At 40.6% G+C, this 20,738-nt stretch overlaps 1 protein-coding gene across 4 annotated transcripts in view; it reads right to left on the reverse strand.

Moving 5' to 3' along the window:
- Positions 1 to 18,780, reverse strand: part of pisd (phosphatidylserine decarboxylase) — a 165,917-nt gene extending 147,137 nt beyond the window's left edge. For 3 of the 4 annotated variants that reach the window (XR_011356215.1, XM_069933108.1, XM_069933101.1), the window contains exon 1: positions 7,498 to 7,602. Coding sequence is in view for 2 of the 4 variants with exons in the window: in XM_069933108.1 (XP_069789209.1) it covers positions 7,498 to 7,547 (50 nt within the window). In the remaining 2 variants the exon portion in view is untranslated. Of the gene's footprint in view, positions 1 to 7,497; positions 7,603 to 18,761 lie in introns of those variants that run through there. The other variant, XM_069933106.1, reaches the window with a different exon arrangement.
- Between the last annotated feature and the right edge of the window lie 1,958 nt (positions 18,781 to 20,738).

Raw genomic sequence — 20,738 nt, forward strand, 5'->3', positions numbered from 1 at the left:
GAAAGCAAAGATACAAAGAGCATGCCAAGAATAATGATGAAATGAAGCTGGGAATCTATTGTACAAGTAATACACCAGGTCATAACATTAAACATTGTCCTGGGGGGGGGGGGGGGTTAGCTGATGTATGTGATACAAAATGGAACCAAGGTTTTCAGAAATGTCAGAGATAATAGTATGAGGAGGGAAGAAATGATATTGCAAATTATTCTGATAATGACTGCACAGATAAAAGCAGAATTAAGCAAGGACAATCCCAATTAAATAAGTAGAGGAGAGCCAATATACATGAATGGTGTAAATAACTTCAAAGACTACATAGAGTTTGAAAAAAATGAGGAAAAAGCTTTACTATTGCCGTCATATATTATGTTATTGTTCCATTGATTTAGGCCATTTCAGTGCCACAGCAGATATGAAACCCAACAAGGAAGATTCAAACATGGAGTTGAATGGAAGTGGAAATTTGCAAAACAATAATCCATTCAGGGTCAGCTGGAACAGACAGAGCATCAGATCTGGAAATACATAACAAATGGGAAATATTTACATGATTAAATGACAATTAAACTAGGATTCTTGTTGGATCATCATCAGTTTAATGGGAAGAAGGGTGAGAGGATAGGGGCACTCCCAGAAACAAGATGACGTCAAAGAGATCGGTTTAAGAAAAGGTAGATGATATGGGGTGAGAGCAAGGCAAGATGAGAAATACTGGGATTTCAAAACACCTATCTAACTCAGTCATGAAACTATTAACACCCAATCTTTTAATTATCAGAATTTTTGATTTCCACTGAAATTCTCTGGGGAAGATAGGTTCTGTGTTTCATTGTTAAATAAGGTCATTCTAATTTCTTCTGAATTGCATAGAGAAGAAACAGGGTGCTTGCAGAGAAACTATTAAATCCTCTATCATTTTAAATTCTTCAATTCGATGAGGCTTCTAAGCTCAAGGAAATAGAAAGAAAATTCAATCATCCTTTCCTCATTGTTTTCTTGTAATTGGCAGGATCAGGGAGAAACTGACTACCTGTATATTAATGCAAGAATACTGAAGCTCACCACAACCTAACCATGACATTACCATCTTCACGTGAGTACATATTGAAAAAACATGCTGTTTTGCTTTCAGCTCCCTAGAGGTCTTCAGGCAAGAAGAACACGACAAATAATCACAATGATGACCCCCCCCCCCCCCAACACTGCCCATCTTTTTAAACCCACAGATCCTCAAAAATTCTCTGCCAACTTCTTTCAAAAGAATACGAAATTCAAAATATTTTTTTTGCAAAGGGGCAGCACAGTTAGCATAGCAGTCAGTGTAACACTCTTACAGTGTCAGCGACTGGGACCCGGGTTCAAATCTGGCACTGTCTATAAAGAACTTGCATGTTCTCTCCTTGTTTGCATGGGTTACTTCATGTGCTCCAGTTTCCTCCCACCCTTCAAAAATGCACAGGGGTGTAGGTCAATTGGGCAGCACAGGCTTGTGAGCCAAAAGGGCGTGTTTGCATGCTTTATGTCTAAATTTAAAAGTTAAAATGGAGAGAAAGCAAAGCAAAATTCAAAGGAATAATAAAGTTCTTTGGTTTCCTCTGCCTCAGTTAGTAGCTCTCCTGTTTAAGTCTGAAGTATTTGAAATAATTTAATAAAATAAAGCAGGCCAAGTTTATTTATTCCATGGTATAGTTCATGAATCCCAGAGCCAAATATCTCAATTTTCAAACACAGATTCTAAAAAGCATTTCTGGAAACCTATATCACCATCACGCTCCAACATTTCAGTGAATATTATCAGCTCTTTTTTTAAAAAAACATTTATTGAGCACCAAAACCAACTTTGTACACACTTAAGAGTCAGAGTTATATAGGAGAGAAACAGGCCCGTCAGCACAATTCAGCCTTGCTTGGGCAAAGTGCTTTCCCGAGTTAGTTCCATTTGCCTGCATTTGGCCCATATCCCTCTAAATCTTTCCTATCCATAACACCACTCTGACAGATCAATTCATAAACCAATTAGCCCATATGAAAAGATTTGTCTCAGGTCTCCTTTAAATCTTTCCCTTATTATCTTAAAATATGCCCCCCAGTTTTAAACTCCCCTATCCTGGGGAAAAAAGACTGATATTCCATTTTCTCTCTGCCACTCATGATTTTATAAACATCTACAAGTTCACCCCTCAGCTTCCTTTACTCCAAATATAGAACAGTACAGCTCAGGAGCAGACCCTTCAGCCCATGCATCTGTACAAAACATGATGCCCAAGTTAAACTCTGGTACTCGAATATGACACTCTATTCCCTGCATATTTATGTATCTCTCTGGAAGTCTCTTAAACATCCCATACAAATATTAGTTTCCACCATCTCCAGGCACCTTCCACTCCATGTTAAAAAATGCTGCACACATCTTCCCATCTTCATCAAACTCCGCACCCTCCCTCTCCCTCCCCCCCCTCCCTCCCCCCCTCCCTCCCCCCCTCCCTCTCCCTCCCTCTCTCTCTCCCTCCCTCCCTCCCTCTCCCTCCCTCCCTCCCTCCCTCCCTCCCTCTCCCTCCCTCTCCCTCCCTCTCCCTCCCTCTCCCTCCCTCTCCCTCCCTCTCCCTCCCTCTCCCTCCCTCTCCCTCCCTCTCCCTCCCTCTCCCTCCCTCCTCCCACCCCACCAGCATCTGTAAACCAGCATCTTAAATGCTTGTCTGTGACATTTTTACCTGAGAAAAAAAGATTCTGGCAATTTATCCTATCAATGCCTCTCATCATTTTATAAACTTATTAGTTCACCCTCATCCTCCAACAATCAGAAAACAATCCAAGTTTGTTCAACCTCTCCTTATAGTTCATACCCTCTAATCCAGACAACATCCTGTAAATCTCTTCAGTAGCCTTTCCAAATCCTTCACATCCTAACCAGAGTCTCTCTTGGAAACTCAAGTCTACCAGTCTTGTAAAAATTCTTGAAAAACTTTACTGCACTTCCCTACTTTAGTCTCATGACCAGAATTGCACACAATATTCCAATTGTGATCTCTCCAATGTTCTGCACAGTTGTCTAGAAAGACAGTAGTCTGCAAATGCTGGAATCTGAATCTAAATAGTCTGCTGGAGGAACTTAGTGGGTCAAGTAGCATCATGGGAGAAAAATAATGGTTGACATTTCAAGCTGAAACTCTTGATCTCAAAACGTTCTGAAACGCCTAATATTTTTTCTCACACTGACGCTGCTCGACATGCTGAATTCCTCCAGCAGATTGTGTTTTTTTTTAAATGCAATATGGCATCCCATTGGATGTGCCTCATCCAATGAAGGAAAGCAAGCCACATTCCTTCTTCAACACTTTGTCTATTTGAGCTGGCACTTTCAGGGAACTGTGTACTTGTATTGCTGGATCTCTGTTATAGAACACTGTCCAGTTACTGTGCATGTCCTGGCCTTGTTTAACTTAGAATTTTAAAAAAAAACTTTGGACTTGCTGAAGTTAAATTCCATCTGCCATTCCTTGGCTGTTTTCCATTTGATCTTGATCCTATTATAGCCTTAGACATCCTTCTTCACTGTTCATCACACCACTTATTTTAATGTCATCTGTAAATGTGCTAATCATGTCTACTCATCCTACTCAATTGTATGACAAACAACAGCACCAATCACTGTGACAGACCACTGATCACAGGCCTCCAATCTGAAAAATTGCCCCAATACCACCATTTGTCTCCTTCCATCGTGCTAATTTTGTATCTCATTGACTCACCCTTCATCCCATGTGATCTCACCTACCAAGCCAGCCTACTATGAAGGACTTTGTCCAAAGCCTTGTTAAAGTTTACATGCACAGCTTTCACTGCCCTGTCCTTAACAATCCTCTTGGTTGGGGGGGCGTGGCAAGATGGCATGGGGAGCGGACGTGCCTTCCCGGTCTCCCCCAGGCAGTTATATAAATACCCGTTTTAAGAATATTTCTTTTTTGTTAAAAGTCTTTGTTTTGTTTATCAATTGTTTTTAGTTTAAAATGGCAACAAAGATTAAGGAAAATAGAGTTCAAATACAGAACAAAACTACACTCTCCAACTTTGGAAGAAACTCGGCCTACTTGCCTAGACAGAACCACGGAGTCAAGGCTGGAATCTTCTTAAGAACGGAGCTCATTAATTGGACTGTCGGATAAGCTGGCCTTGGACACCCCTCTGAAAGATGGTGATGAATATTGATTTGAAATGTTTCATGAAGATAAATTGCAGTAATTGGTATTGGTTGCCCGTGAGTTTTAAAAATCCAGATAACATTAAAGTTTATTAGTGATTTTTTTTTGATGGAATATCGGAAGGATGAACTTATTATCTATAAATACAGAACAAAATTACATTCTTTGACTTTGGAAGAAATTTGACCTATTTGCCCAGACAGAGCCGGAATTGGTGCTGGAATTTTCTCAAGAACAGAACTTATTAAAGTTGATTTCGGACTCCTTTTTGAAAGATGGCGACGAATGTTGATTTGAAATATTTTCTGAAGATAAACATATATATGGAACTCCTTGACCTGCAATAAGGTTTATCAGTGATTTTTTTTTGGGATGGAATATTGCAAGAGTGAATTTATTATCTGTGAGTATGCATACATTGCAAACTGATTTTAATAGTTTTGAAAAGGTTTTTTTTTTAAAACTAAACAACAAGATCAGTTTAATATTGAGAAAATTGGAAAAAACAGAAACTTTATTAAATTTGGAAACTCAGTAGAAAGAAACTATGAACAAGATTGATGATTTATAAAATTAAAGTCGAAGGAGCAATGTCCAAGAAGAGTTAAAAATTTTGAATAAGTTTTTCTTGAAAATAAACAATAATTTCAACTCAACATTGAGAAGATTGACAAAGTGGAAAATTTGATATTAAATTGGGAAACATAGAAGAAAGAACTTATGAATAACATTGATGCTTTAGAAGATCAAGACCGAAGGATTATGTTCAAGAAAATTTTAAAAGATTTGAAAAAACTTTTTTTGAAAGTAAGCTACAAATTCAACTTGAGACTGAGAAGAATGGAAGATTCGGTGTTGAACTGGGATGTTCAGAGGTGTTTTAATTCAGTGGATGAAATTCAGGAAGACTTGAAAAAAAATTTAAAAAAAAAAGCTTTTATTGATTGTAAACAATGTTTAACTCAGTGTTGGGAGGGTGGAAAGGGTGCAAAATTTAATATCAAGTTTGGATTTTCAAAAAAAAAGAGTTTATGAATAAGATTGGTTAAATTGATGGACCGGGGTTTTATGGATATAAGAAATGATGATTTTTCGGTTTATACGTGTATTTTGTCTGCCTGGCAGGGGGGGGGGGGAGGGAGTGGAACTTCTGCTCCCGAAAGTCATATGCCACTTGTGGTTTATACCACACCCATTTGGGTTTTTGGGAATTAACCACCACAAGGTGGTTTCCTAAGGGGTTAGGGGAGGTGGGGGGGTGAAAATTAGAAAATTATTTAGTATCTATTATGTAATATTATACTAAGTCAATTTGAAATGAATGTATGGAGATACTATAAATAAATTTCAAAAAAAAAAACAATCCTCTTGGTTATCTCTTCACATAACTTAATCACATTTGTGAGACATGATTTCCGATGTGCAAAACTACCCTGACTATCCCTAATCATCCTTTACCTTTCCAAAGGTAGATAGGATCTATTTCTCAGAATTTGCTCCAGTATCATTCTCATCACTGATGTTAAGCTAACCAGCTTGTACTTTCAACCTTTAAACAAAAGCAGAACATGGACTGCAATCCATTCTTCCGGAACCTTACCTGCGGCTAAGATACAAAAATGTCTGCAAGGACTCCTACAATTTCTTCCCTTGTATGATACATATTTGGTCAGGTTTCACAGACCATCCACCTTTAGGTGCTGTAACACACCAACACCTCCTTTTTCATAATGTTGATCTGTTTCAAGATATCACTATTTATCTATCCCAAATTCCATAACTTGCATAACCTTCTATAGACTAGAAGTATTCATATAGGATCTTGCCCATCTCCTGTGGCTCCACAGACAATCAGCATGTCCCTTAAAGGGACAATTTCTCTTCCCAGTTAACCCTTTGCTCTTAATTTACTTATAGAATCTGTTAGGATTCTGTTACCTTATCTACCAAGGATATCTCATGTCCCTTCCTGATTTCTGTCTTGTGTACACCTACATCTATAATGTTCCTTAAGGGTTTTGCTTGATTCCAGTTCTCTATATCTGACATACACTTCCTTTTTCCTGACCAGAGCCACAATATCTCTCATTAGCCAGTTCCCTAATCCTGCCAGCCCATCATTAAAACAGGAACACATTGTCCCTGATCTCTCCTTAACTCATGTAAAAGCTCCAATTTGCCAGATGTCCATTTATCTGCAAACAGCCTCTTCCATTCAACTGCTGCAAGTTCCTTTCTCATGCCATCAAAATTAGCTTTGCTCCAGTTTACAACTTTAACATGTCATCCAATCCTATTTCTTTCTATAACCATTTTAAAACTAATGGAATTATAGCCACTGGCCCCTTACGTATCCCATTGTCAGTTCAGTTGTTGTCCAGTCTCATTTTCTACAAGGAGGCCGTTGCCACTTCTCTAGTAAGAGCATTGATATATTGTTTCAGGAAACTTTTCCTGGACACACAATACATTCTGCACCATCCATATCTAAAGCACCATGGCAGCCCCAGTATACTTTTGTTAAGTTAAAAGCATCTGCCACCTCAACACTATTTTTCCTACAGCTAACTTCTACATTTCCTCCTCCAATTCCCATGCAGTCCCATAAAGTGACCAACCCCCTTCTTAGTTCTGTTCCACTCATAGGGCAGTCGCATCACTGGACGATCCTCCTCGACAAGTCCATCCCTACCTGATCAAGATGTGCAACCCCTCCTCTTGATTACAAAACTTGAGAAACTGATTTCCTTTCTCTGTTAAAAATAAATAGGAACGCAACTCCTCAAAGACGTTTCTGGAAGCTTCTCCCTGAAGATTGTTTCATCGGATTTACAGAACAGTTAGACACACGCGACAAAAGGAAAACAGCTAATTTAGCCGTCAATCAGCGCTGTTTGTAGATCCACCCGCTTCATTTCGCAACTGCAACGAAGCTCCATTACTGTAAAGACCTTTGAGAAATAGTGAAATCGTGAAAGGCAACGTGTGTGAAAACTAGGGAAAAGGAAACGAATCCTTTGTTAATTAAAACAGCTCAATACTCAGAGCACTGACCTTCCACTAACGAAAGGGAGCTCAAATCACGGCGGTCGCCTATCACAGCAACGACGAAGACTCGTTTGGTTGAGCATATATCACTTACATTCGTGAGCTCTCCCAACAGGCCGCCGCCGTCCCTTCCACTCCCTCCCCGTCCCTTTCTTCAGGCAGCCTGACACCAGGCGTCACCGAGCACTGCAGGACAAGGCCAATACTTCAGTGAATTCAGTCCAGAATTTACCACCTGTCACCATACCTGAGCGAAGCGACTCGCAGCCTCACAGTCGACAACCCCCCTGCCGCCATTGCGCAGCCCGACCAAACGGCAGCCTATCAGTTTCCGCTCCAAAACCTTCCCGGGATGCCACGGGTGCTAGCGTGGCGTTGCCGTGGCGACCGCTCGCCCAGCGAGCCGTGTGGGAAGTGAACAGTGAGCCGAGAGAAGGGAAACGTTGGGTAACAATCGATTTATTCATTTTTATTTTTCACACTATAAACCATATTGACCAAGATACATACAGACATTTTTCTACTTAGATATATCTTCTTTGGCTTGGCTTCGCGGACGAAGATTTATGGAGGGGGTAAAAAGTCCACGTCAGCTGCAGGCTCGTTTGTGGCTGACAAGTCCGATGCGGGACAGGCAGACACGACTGCAGCGGTTGCAAGGGAAAATTGGTTGGTTGGGGTTGGGTGTTGGGATTTTCCTCCTTTGCCTTTTGTCAGTGAGGTGGGCTCTGCAGTCTACTTCAAAGGAGGTTGCTGCCCGCCAAACTGTGAGGCGCCAAGATGCACGGTTTGAGGCGATATCAGCCCACTGGCGGTGGTCAATGTGGCAGGCACCAAGAGATTTCTTTAGGCAGTCCTTGTACCTTTTCTTTGGTGCACCTCTGTCACGGTGGCCAGTGGAGAGCTCGCCATATAACACGATCTTGGGAAGGCGATGGTCCTCCATTCTGGAGACGTGACCCATCCAGCGCAGCTGGATCTTCAGCAGCGTGGACTCGATGCTGTCGACCTCTGCCATCTCGAGTACTTCGACGTTAGGGGTGTAAGCGCTCCAATGGATGTTGAGGATGGAGCGGAGACAACGCTGGTGGAAGCGTTCTAGGAGCCGTAGGTGGTGCCGGTAGAGGACCCATGATTCGGAGCCGAACAGGAGTGTGGGTATGACAACGGCTCTGTATACGCTTATCTTTGTGAGGTTTTTCAGTTGGTTGTTTTTCCAGACTCTTGTGTAGTCTTCCAAAGGCGCTATTTGCCTTGGCGAGTCTGTTGTCTATCTCATTGTCGATCCTTGCATCTGATGAAATGGTGCAGCCGAGATAGGTAAACTGGTTGACCGTTTTGAGTTTTGTGTGCCCGATGGAGATGTGGGGGGGCTGGTAGTCATGGTGGGGAGCTGGCTGATGGAGGACCTCAGTTTTCTTCAGGCTGACTTCCAGGCCAAACATTTTGGCAGTTTCCGCAAAGCAGGACGTCAAGCGCTGAAGAGCTGGCTCTGAATGGGCAACTAAAGCGGCATCATCTGCAAAGAGTAGTTCACGGACAAGTTTCTCTTGTGTCTTGGTGCATCCGGTACCGCACGGATGGCAGTCTCTTCAATCTGAGGCGCCTGCAAGCTCACACCAAGACACAAGAGAAACTTGTCCGTGAACTACTTAGATATATATAGTGTCGTTTTCTCCCCCTTTCCCCCTCTCCCTCCCTCCCTCCCTCCCTCCCTCCCTCCCTTCCCTCCCTTCCCTCACTCCCTTCCCTCCCTCCCTCACTCCCTTCCCTCCCTCCCTCACTCCCTTCCCTCCCTCCCTCACTCCCTTCCCTCCCTCCCTCACTCCCTTCCCTCCCTCCCTCACTCCCTTCCCTCCCTCCCTCACTCCCTTCCCTATTTATTCAAAGTTCAATCTATAACATACATTAAATCCGTTAAACAATGTTGTCATTTAATAAAATAAACAAGAACTTTTATTTTTTACTTTTATATACTGAGTCAGTTCATTTTGTTGTCTTTTTCTTCTGTCATTTTAGGTGGTGGAGGTCCATGGTAGGATTTCTCTATTGTATTTCATGTATGGTTCCCATATTTGTTCAAATATTGTAATGTTATTTCTTAAATAATATGTTATTTTTTCTAATGGAATACATTTATTCATTTCTATATACCATTGCTGTATTTTCAAATTATCTTCTAATTTCCAGGTTGACATAATACATATTTTTGCTACAGCTAGGGCTATCATAACAAATCTTTTTTGTGCTCCATCCAAATCGAGTCCAAATTCTTTGTTTCTTATATTACTTAGGAGGAAGATCTCTGGGTTTTTTGGTATATTGCTATTTGTGATTTTATTTAATATCTGGTTTAGATCTTCCCAAAATTTTTCCACTTTCTCACATGTCCAAATCGCATGAATTGTTGTTCCCGTTTCCTTTTTACAGCGAAAACATCTGTCAGATACTGTGGGGTCCCATTTATTTAACTTTTGAGGTGTGATGTATTTTGAGTCCTGTGTATCCAGTTATATTGTATCATGCGTAACCTCGTGTTTATTGTATTTCTCATCGTTCCAGAGCATAGCTTATCCCATGTTTCATTCTTTATCTTTATGTTTAGATCTTGTTCCCATTTTTGTTTAGTTTTACCATTTGTTTCCTCATTCTCCTTTTCTTGTAGTTTAATATACATGTTTGTTACAAATTTTTTGATTATCATTGTGTCTGTAATCACATATTCAAAATTACTTCCCTCTGGTAACCTCAGACTGCCTCCCAATTTGTCCTTCAAGTAGGATTTCAGTTGGTAGTATGCCAACACTGTATCGTGAGTTATATTATATTTATCCTTCATTTGTTCAAAGGATAATAATTTATTTCCCGAAAAACAATTTTCTATTAATTTGATCCCTTTTCTCTCCCATTATCTAAAGGAAAGGTTATCTATTGTGAAAGGGATTAGCTGATTTTGTGTCAATATTAGTTTTGGTAGTTGGTAATTTGTTTTATTCCTTTCTACATGAATCTTCTTCCAAATGTTGAGCAGATGATGCAATACCGGTGAATTCCTATGTTGCACCAATTTTTCATCCCATTTATATAGTATGTGTTCAAGTATCTTCTCCCCTATTTTATCTAGTTCTAATCTGGTCCAATCTGGTTTTTCCCTTGTTTGATAAAAATCTGATAGTTATCTTAATTGTGCGGCTCTATAATAATTCTTAAAGTTTGGTAGTTGTAAGCCTCCTTGTTTGTACCATTCTGTTAATTTATCTAGTGCTATCCTTGGTTTCTCCCCCTTTCCATAAAAATTTCCTTATTATTTTCTTTAACTCCTTGAAGAATTTCTCCGTCAAGTGTATTGGCAATGCCTGAAATAGGTATTGTATCCTTGGGAAAATATTTATTTTAATACAATTTATCCTTCCTATCAGTGTTAGTGGTAAGTCTTTCCAATGCTCTAAGTCGTCTTTGTAATTTTTTTAATTAATGGATGGTAATTGAGTTTATATAGATGGCCGAGGTTTTTATTTAGTTGTATACCGAGGTATCACATTGCTTGTGTTTGCCATCTAAATGGCGATTCTTTCTTAAACTTTGTGAAATCCGCATTATTCATTGGCATTGCTTCACTTTTATTTGCGTTGATCTTGTACCCCGATACTTCTCCATATTCCTTCAATTTCCTATGTAATTCTTTTATTGATATTTCTGGTTCTGTTAAGTATATTATAACGTCATCTGCAAATAGACTGATTGTATATTCCTTCTCTTTTATTTTTGTCCCTCTTATTTTATTTTCTGTTCTTATCAGTTCTGCTAGTGGTTCTATAGCTAACGCGAACAGTGAGGGAGATAGTGGACATCCCTGTCTTGTTGATCTGCTTAAGTTAAATTGTTTTGATATATATCCATTTACTGTCACTTTCGCCAATGGCCCCTTATATAATGTTTTAATCCAATTCACATATTTTTGTAGTACTTTGAATAAATTATTCCATTCTACTCTGTCAAAGGCCTTCTCTGCATCTAAAGCAACCGCTACTGTTGGAGTTTTATTTCCTTCTACTGCATGAATTAAGTTAATAAATTTACAGATATTGTCTGTTGTTCATCTTTTTTTAATCCAGTTTGGTCTAGATTTACTATTTTTGGTACATAGTCGGCCAATTTGTTTGCTAATAGTTTAGCTATTATCTTATAATCTGTGTTAAGTAGAGATATTGGTCTATATGATGCTGGTGCAAGTGGATTTTTCCCTGTCTTTGGTATTACTGTAATTATTGCTGTTTTGCATGAATCTGGTATGCTTTGTGTTTTATCAATCTGGTTGATTGCTTCCAGGAGGGGAGAAATTAATAAGTCTTTAAATGTTTTATAGAATTCTATTGGGAATCCATCCTCTCCTGGTGTTTTATTGTTCGGTAGTTTTTTTAATATCTCCTGTAATTCTTCTATTTCAAATGGTTTTATTAATTTATTTTGCTCCTCTGTTTGTAATTTCGGTAGTTCAATTTTAGTTAGAAATTCATCTATTTTGTCTTCCTTCCCTTCGTTTTCAGTTTGATATAGTTGCTCGTAGAATTCTCTGAAGTTTTCATTGATCTCTGTTGGATTATATGTGATTTGTTTGTCTTTTTTCCTTAATGCCAATACCATTTTCTTAGCTTGTTCTGTCTTAAGCTGCCATGCTAGAATTTTGTGCGTTTTTTCCCATAGTTCATAATATTTCTGTTTTGTCTTCATTATGTTCTTCTCCACCTTATATGTTTGTAGTGTTTCATATTTTATTTTTTTATCTGCCAATTCTTTTAGTTGTATCTTCCTTTATTGCTAATTTTTTTTCTATATTTGTTATTTCCCTTTCCAACTGTTCTGTTTCCCGATTGTAGTCCTTCTTCATCTTAGTTACATAACTTATTATTTGCCCTCTGATGAACGCTTTCATTGCATCCCATAGTATAAACTTATCTTTCACTGATTCCGTATTTATTTCAAAGTACATTTTAATTTGTTGTTCAATGAATTCTCTAAAATCCTGTCTTTTAAGTAGCATGTAGTTTATCTCCGTCTATACATTCTTGGTGGGATGTCCTCTAGCTCTATTGCCAATAACAGGGGTGAGTGGTCCGATAATAGTCTAGCTTTATATTCCGTTTTCCTAACTCTCCCTTGAATGTGGGCTGATAATAGGAATAGGTCTATCCTTGAGTATGTTTTATGTCTACCCAAATAATATGAATATTCCTTTTCCTTTGGGTGTTGTTTCCTCCATATATCCAAAAGTTGCATTTCTTGCATCGATTTAATTATGAATTTGGTTACTTTGTTCTTTCTGTTAGTTTTTTTTCCAGTTTTATTCATGTTTGAGTCCAAATTAAGGTTAAAATCCCCTCCTATTAGTATGTTCCCTTGCGTATCTGCTATCTTCAAAAAGATATCTTGCATAAATTTTTGATCTTCTTCATTAGGTGAATATACATTGATTAAATTCCAAAATTCTGAATATATCTGACATTTTATCATTACATATCTCCCTGCTGGATCTATTATTTCCTCTTCTATTTTGATTGGTACATTTTTATTGATTAATATAGCTACTCCTCTGGCTTTTGAATTATATGATGCTGCTGTTACATGTCCTATCCAATCTCTCTTTAATTTCTTGTGTTCCACTTCAGTTAGATGTGTTTCTTGTACGAATGCTATATCAATTTTTTCTTTTTTCAGTAAATTTAACAGTTTCTTCCTTTTGATTTGGTTATGTATTCCATTAATATTTAAAGTCATATAGTTCAACATAGTCATTTCATACTTTGTTTATCTTTCCTTTCTGTTTCCTCATCACCACCTTCCCTTCTTATCCATTTCTGCTTTCTTTTTTTGAACACATTATAAGACAACATTTCTAAAACATAAAATATTTCCACTATTCTCATATCTAAAATTCCTTTAACCCCAATAGTCCCTCCCCTTTCTGAGTTCCCCTTTGTCCCTTGTCGGGCAACCACATCTCCCCTCTCCATTTGGATTTGCGAATCCGCTCGCAAGCGTCAACTGATTTCGCAGTGACTTTTATTCTTCCCCACCCAGCCCCCCCCAGAAAAGATTTTAATTTTCATATATAACAAATGTCACTCTCTTAATTCCCTCCTTATTTCCTTTCTTTCCCTTCTTAGTTCTTACCTATGCTCTACTTTTTATATATACACATATATATATATATATATACATACACTCACACACACACATACACACACACACACACACACACACACACACACACACACACACACACACACACATATATATATATATATATATACATATACACATACATATAGTTTGTTGTCATTTTTGTTACATAGAAACATAGAAGATAGGAGCAGGAGTAGGTCATTCGACCCTTCGAGCCTGCTCCGCCATTCAACGAGATCATGGCTGATCTTAAAGTTCAGTACCCCATCCCCGCCTTCTCTCCATAGCCTTTCATACCCTTATACTGAAGAAATTTATCTAATTCCCTCTTAAATATATTTAATGAACCTGCCTCTACTGCCCTCTGTGGCAATGAATTCCACAGATTCACCACCCTCTGGTAAAGAAATTCCTCCTCATCTCGGTCTGAAATGGTTTGCCTATTATCCTCAAACCATGGCCCCGGGTTCTGGATTTTCCCATCATTGGAAACATCCCATCTGCATCCATTCTGTCCAGTCCTGCCAGAATTTTATGTCTCTATGAGATCCCCTCTCAATCTTCTAAACTCCAGCGAGTACAATCCCAATTTGCGCAATCTTTCCTCATAAGTCATTCCTGCCATTCCAGGTATCAGTCTGGTGAATCGCCTCTGCACTCCCTCCATTGCAAGAACATCCTTCCTTAGATAAGGTGACCAAAACTGCACACAATACTCCAGGTGTGGTCTCACCAAGGCCCTGTACAGCTGCAGTAAGGTATCCTTGTTCCTATACTCAAACCCTCTTGATATGAAGGCCAATATACCATTTGCCTTTTTAACCGCCTGCTGTACCTGCATGGTTGCCTTCAGAGACTGGTGTACAAGTACCCCTAGGTCTCTCTAAACTTCTCCAACTCTTAATCTATTGCCATTCAAATAGTAATCTGCCCTCCGGTTTGTATTACCAAAGTGGATAACCTCACATTTATCCACATTGTAGTGCATTTGCCATGTATCTGCCCAGTCCCTCAATTTATCCAAATCACACTGGAGCTTCCTGACCCCCTCTTCCATTCACACAACCCCTCCTAGCTTAGTGTCATCTGCAAATTTGGAGATATTACATCCAATCCCCTCATCCAGATCATTAATGTTCTTGTTACATAACTTCATCTCTCTGTCTGTTTTGTAGTTGTTCTGCAAATTTTCGTGCTTCTTCCAGATCCGAGAATAGTTTGCTTTGCTGCCCCGGAATAACTATTTTAAGTACCGCTGGGTATTTTAACATAAATTTATAACCTTTTTTCCATAGGGTCGTTTTTGCTGCATTGAATTCCTTCCTCTTCTTCAGGAGTTCAAAACTTATATCTGGATAGAAAAAAATTTTTTGACCCTTGTATTCCAGTGGTTTTTTGTCTTCTCTTATTTTTTTTCATTGCCTTCTCCAATATATTTTCTCTTGTTGTATATCTTAGGAATTTTACTAGAATGGATCTTGGTTTTTGTTGTGGTTGTGGTTTAGGGGCTAATGTTCTGTGTGCCCTTTCTATTTCTATTTCTTCCTGTAATTCTGGTCTTCCTAGGACCCTGGGGATCCATTCTTTTATAAATTCTTTCATATTTTTGCCTTCTTCATCTTCCTTAAGGCCCACTATCTTTATATTGTTTCTTCTATTATAATTTTCCATTATATCTATCTTCTGAGCTAACAGCTCCTGTGTCTCTTTAACTTTTTTATCAGATTCTTCTAATTTCTTTTTTAAGTCATCTACTTCCATTTCTATGGCTGTTTCTCGTTCTTCCACCTTGTCTACTCTTTTTCCTATATCTGTCATGATCATCTTTAATCTATTCACTTTTTCTTCTGTACTTTTTATTCTTCTTTTTATTTCACTGAATTATTGTGACTGCCATTCTTTTACTGTTTCCATATATTTAAAAAAATATATATATCCATGTACTTGCCCTTCCCTTCATCTTCCATTTCTCTATGTTCTTCCTCCTCTTCTTCTGAGTCCACTCCAGGATCTGTGTCCCTTACCTCTGTCTCTTCTGGTTTTCTTGTTGGGTTGTTTGTTTTATTTTGTTGGGTATTTTTGGTCTTCTTATTTTTATTAGAAATGTCTTGGTGTTGGTCTTCTTCCTCTGGGTTGGTCATCTGTTGTTTCTTTGATTTCTTATTTTTTTTCTCTTCCTTCTTGTTCTCGTTATTTTCTATGTTTTCCTGTTGAGTCTTGCTGTTGTGTTGTAGTTGTCTGTTTCAGCTGTGGAGATTTACTCCTCAGCTGGTCCCCCCTCCCTCCGTGTTATTTTTGTCTCGCGCACTTTTCTTTGGCTCCGTGAGCCATTTTTGTAGTCCCGAGTTCGGGGCTTCCACTGACCTCAGGGAGCAGGCTTCTCTCTCCACGGCGGGCCTCCTCGTACCGGTAAGGCCTTCACCTTCCTCCTCCGACGACCTTCCTTCTTCTTTTCTTCCCGTTGTTTTTGGTTTTTCTTTCTTCGTTGCCATTTTCTCCACACTTTTACTTTCACTTTGTTGTGGTTTTTATGTTTGTGCCTTTGTTTTTTCTCTATCTTTTTTTAACTTTTCTGGAGAGGGCTGGAGTTCCCCTACCGGCCACTACTCCATCACGTGACTCCTCCCGACTTATTCATTTAAGGGCAAGTTAGATGTTTGGGAGTGCGAAGACGAAGCTTTGAATTATGCGCCATGCAAAAGTGGAAATGCCTCACTTTATACAAGGTAGAATTTTACGAAGTTGAATTGATCCATGAATTATACAGAGAATGGAGGGAAATGCGGCATTTGCAGAGTTTTAGTGCAGCAGCCCGCGCACGGAGACGCGAATCGGCCCACAAAATGACCAAGGGCCGTCGTCCCAGGTGACCTCCCACACAGTGGAAAGATGGGGAACTCTGGGTGGGGGGGGGAATGCCAGCCAATCCCAGGCCAGTGCCCTGACATCCAGCGCCCGAGGCCCATATAAGCGCGATGGCCAGAATAAACTAGTCTTGTTTTCCAAGGCTTTGGTGTGTGTCCATATAACCATTTACCGTTCTTCATGTTCGCGTAGCGTGAACACTACATTGGTGACCCCGACAGGTCCAACTGGCAGATGGACCTGAAGATGTTGGACCATCCATGCAGTCTCACTCAGGCTCTCAATGGTTTGGGTGTCGCCACCACCTGTATGGTTCAAGTAGGCTGAGCCTCAGTTTCAGCTTTTGACACATTGTTGCTGATGACACCCGTTAATTCTATGTCATGAGTGTCCTCAATCAGGACACAGTGGCAAGGGTTGTAGATTTCTTAAGGCAGCCTCCAGAGCAAGGCAAATACACAGCCTTCAAAGAGATGTTAACCCATGCTTGCGGGCTCACCCGGCGTGAATCCACTGCCTGATTGCTGCATGTGGGTGGATTGGGGACAGGGACCTGTCTGCCCTAATGAGCGAGATGCTCGGTTTAACTGAGGGCCACAAACCTTGCCTGCTCTTTGAGCAGATCTTTTTGGAGCAGCCCGAGGATATCTGACTCTTGTTCACGGATGAGGACTTCAGCGACCCATTAAGGGTGGCGGTCCGGGTGGACATGCTCTGCAGACCAAAGAAGGACACCAGTGCTGTCATAGACTACATTAGCAATCCCACAAACAGTGCCTGCGAGATCAATACCTGCGGAGAGGCGTTAATACCCCGGGTCAGCTCTATTACTATCATCAGCGATGGGGTGCAGAAGCCCGTTGATGCCACCACCTTGCAGGTTTTTCAGAAACATCCTGGCCAACTGTCGTTGATGGCTGTGGCGGTTGGCCCATGCGATAGCCTCCTCCACATCTGGGACTCACTGTCATGCAGGCATTTTCTGGTCAACACAGGCGCTGTGATGTGTCCTACCCCCTGCAGGCCTCGACACCACAACGGCAAGCACTGAGGGCAGCCAACAGCTCCTCCATTTGGACTTTTTGGACCCGCACCACCCCCTTCGGTTCGGCAACAACCACTTTACATGGTCCTTCACTCTCATGGTAGTGGCGCAAGCACTTCTGGGAGCCGACTTCCTTCATGCCCACTGCTTGCTTGTCGACCTCAAGGGACAGTGCTTGGTGCATGTCAGAACTTTTCTAACTGCCTCTGGGGGAAGCTGTGCTACCCGCCCCCTATCTGGACTTTTGGACGATGAATTCACCTGTATCCTCTCATTAGTAGCACCACAGTTCACCGTGGTGCCGCCAAAGCATGGGGTAAGGCACCACATTTTGACTGAGGGCCACTCCCGGTCCACTCCAGGGCGTGCCAACTCCCTCCCAAAAAGCTCAGCCTTGCAAAAGAAGAGTTTAAGAAAATTGAGTAGCTAGGAATTGTATGGTGCTCTGACAGTCCCTGCCCATCCCCCACATGATACCAAAAACAGCAGGGGGGTGGAGGCCATGTGGCAACAACCGCCACCTCAACGAAGCCACACAGATATCCAATGCCTCACATCCAAGACATTGCCGCCAACCTGCACAGGGCATAGGTGTTCTCCAAGATGGATCTCATCTGCAGGTACCACCAAATTCAAGTTCACCCCCCCGGGTCATCCTCAACACTGCAATTTGGCTTGTCTGAATTTCTATGATTGGGTTTGTTGTTTAAGAGTCTGATGGTGGAGGGTTAGCAGCTGTTCAGGAACCTGGTGGTACGAGTTTTGTGGCACCTATACCTCTTTCCTGATGGCAGCAGTGAGAACAGAGAATGCTGGGTGATGTAGATAATTGATGATTGCTACTGCCCTCCGATAACAACGTTCCAGTATATTTTCTCAATTGTGGGGAGAGTGTTGCACTACCTTTTTCATGGCTTTCTGCTTAGAGCAGTGGTTCTCAACCTTTTTCTTTCCACTCATGTACCACTTTAAGTATTCCCTGTGCTCTGTGATTAGTAAGGGATTGCTTAAGGTGGTATGTGGATGGAAAGAAAAGGTTGAAAACCACTGTTTTAATCCTACCTAATTGACTCATTATGTGCACGGTTTCATAACTCCAAAGGAAATGGGCCAATGACAATTTTTCTCAAGCAAAATATTTCAGTAACAATTGGGTCTAGAGCAGTGATTCTCAGCCTTCCCTTTCCACTCACATACCACCTTAAGCAATCCCTTACTAATCACAGAGCACCGATGGTATAGGGATTACTTAAAGTGGTATGTGAATGGAAAGAAAAATGTTGCAAACCACTGTTGTAGATGGTATTATTTTTATACAAAGGCACTCAGCTGTAGATGTAAAGTGAGTAGAACAAGGGGCTAAAAACAGCCATGTGGTGATCTGAAACTGCTGAAGGCTGTGGAGGAGATGTTCTTACCAAACCTCATTGATGTGGCCTGGAGGTGAAGAAATCCAGCATTCAATTACACACTGGGGTCTTGGAGTTTGCTGATCAGTTTTGATAGGATAATGGTGTTGAATGCCGAACTGAAGTCAATAAAGAACATTGTGATGTATGTGCCTTTGCTGTCCAGGTGTTCCAGGGCTCTGTATGGAGCCAGTGAGATGACATCTGCAATAGACCTGTTGCCACAGTAGGAAAATTGGAACGGATCCATGTCACCGTTCAGAAAGGAGTTGATATATTTCAAAACACTTCATCACTGTGGATGTGAATGGCTCTGGTCAGTTGTCATTTAGGCAGGTACCACACTCTTCTTACGCATAGGAACAATTGAGGCCTGTTTGAAACAGGGGTACCATGCCCTGCCGGAGTGAGATGTTGAAGTTGGTCAGTATTTCCAGATGTACAGTGTAGTTGATCCCATGCTATTGTAAGGACAGAAAGAGCTTTCCAAGCTCCTGATGTGCTTAAATCAAAATCATTAATAATACCCTGCAAGGAAGAGACTGAGACTGTAATGCAGTCATGGAGTTGTATGGCAAGGAAACAGGTTCTTCCATCCTCTGTCAACCTATCTATATTAAACATTTCACTACAACACTTGGTATACTATGATGTTTCAACTGCCTATCTAAATCGTAAACATTGTGAGTTTACCTGTTCCCCACCAAGGCCATATATTCCAAATTCCGACCATTGTCAGTGTGACAAAAAATCTTGCTCAGATTCTTTCTTGTCTTCCTCCCGCTTCCCTACCTTAAACCTGTGCTGTCTTGTTTCAGATAACTCTGCAATGGTGGAAAGTTTCTTACTTTCTACCCTATTTAATCTCCTCATAATTTTCTAAACTCCTATCAAGTTCCCTTCAGTCTTCTTTCTGTTCCAAGGAAAACAACCCCAATCTATCCACACTCTCCTTACAACTGAAACACAGTGTTAAGTCTAATAAATTACCATAGGTTACAGTATCTAGATCAAGGTTGACTTGTTATTTTTAACCAAATTATCACACCTTAATGGGCAACAGTTGCAATGATAGCCTCACGGATTATGGAACTGGTAAGGAAAAAAAAGTATTTGTACCTAAGGCCTGGGTGTTAGGATTTAACTTCATTATCACAGATCAGAGAAATGGGCAGGGCAGGTCGGGGAATGTCGTTTCCTCATAGCAGACTCATATTCAAGTTTAGCAGAGTCTATGCTCTAACTCAAAGGAATGAGAGACAGGCTATTTTCCAGAAGCTCCTGCAGTCATTCTGGGCAATGATGTCAACTCAGTAATTGATGTGATTAAACAATTTAGTAGCAACATCAGCAAGTCGAAAGATAGATAGCTTCAATTTCTTAGGAATAAATATTTCCAATGACCTGACCAGAGACAAGCACATTGACTTGATGGTCAAGAATGCACACTAATGCTTTCACTTTCTCATAAGACTAGGGAAATTCAGTGTGTCCCCCTTGTCCCTCAACATCATCTACAAGTGCACCATCAAAAGCATATTTGCTGAATGCATCACAACATGGAATGGTAGCTGCTCTGCTCTGAATGGGAAGTAACTACAAAAGGTAGTGAATGCCACACAGAATATAATGGAAACCTCCCTCTCTTTCACGGACTGCATCTACATCTCCTGCTACCTAGGAGAGGCAGCTGACATACTAAAGGATTCATCACACACCACACACACTCTATAACATGAAGACACACTCTCTCCTCTCTCTACCCATTGGGGAGAAGGATTAAGAGCATGAAAGCACATACCAAGAGGCCTGAAGATCAGTTTTTCCCTGCAGCCAAAAAGCTCCTGAATGAACCACAAAACAGTCCTCTCATACTGTCCTTGCTTGGTGCTATACCCTGTAAATTGTGCTCTTTACACAGTTGTGTGATGTTAGAGATAACCTATTAGTCTGTTTGAGGAAAAAGCCTCCTCAGTATATCAGGCA

The sequence above is a fragment of the Narcine bancroftii genome, chromosome 4 (genome assembly GCF_036971445.1).
Source record: "Narcine bancroftii isolate sNarBan1 chromosome 4, sNarBan1.hap1, whole genome shotgun sequence".
NCBI lineage: Eukaryota > Metazoa > Chordata > Chondrichthyes > Torpediniformes > Narcinidae > Narcine > Narcine bancroftii.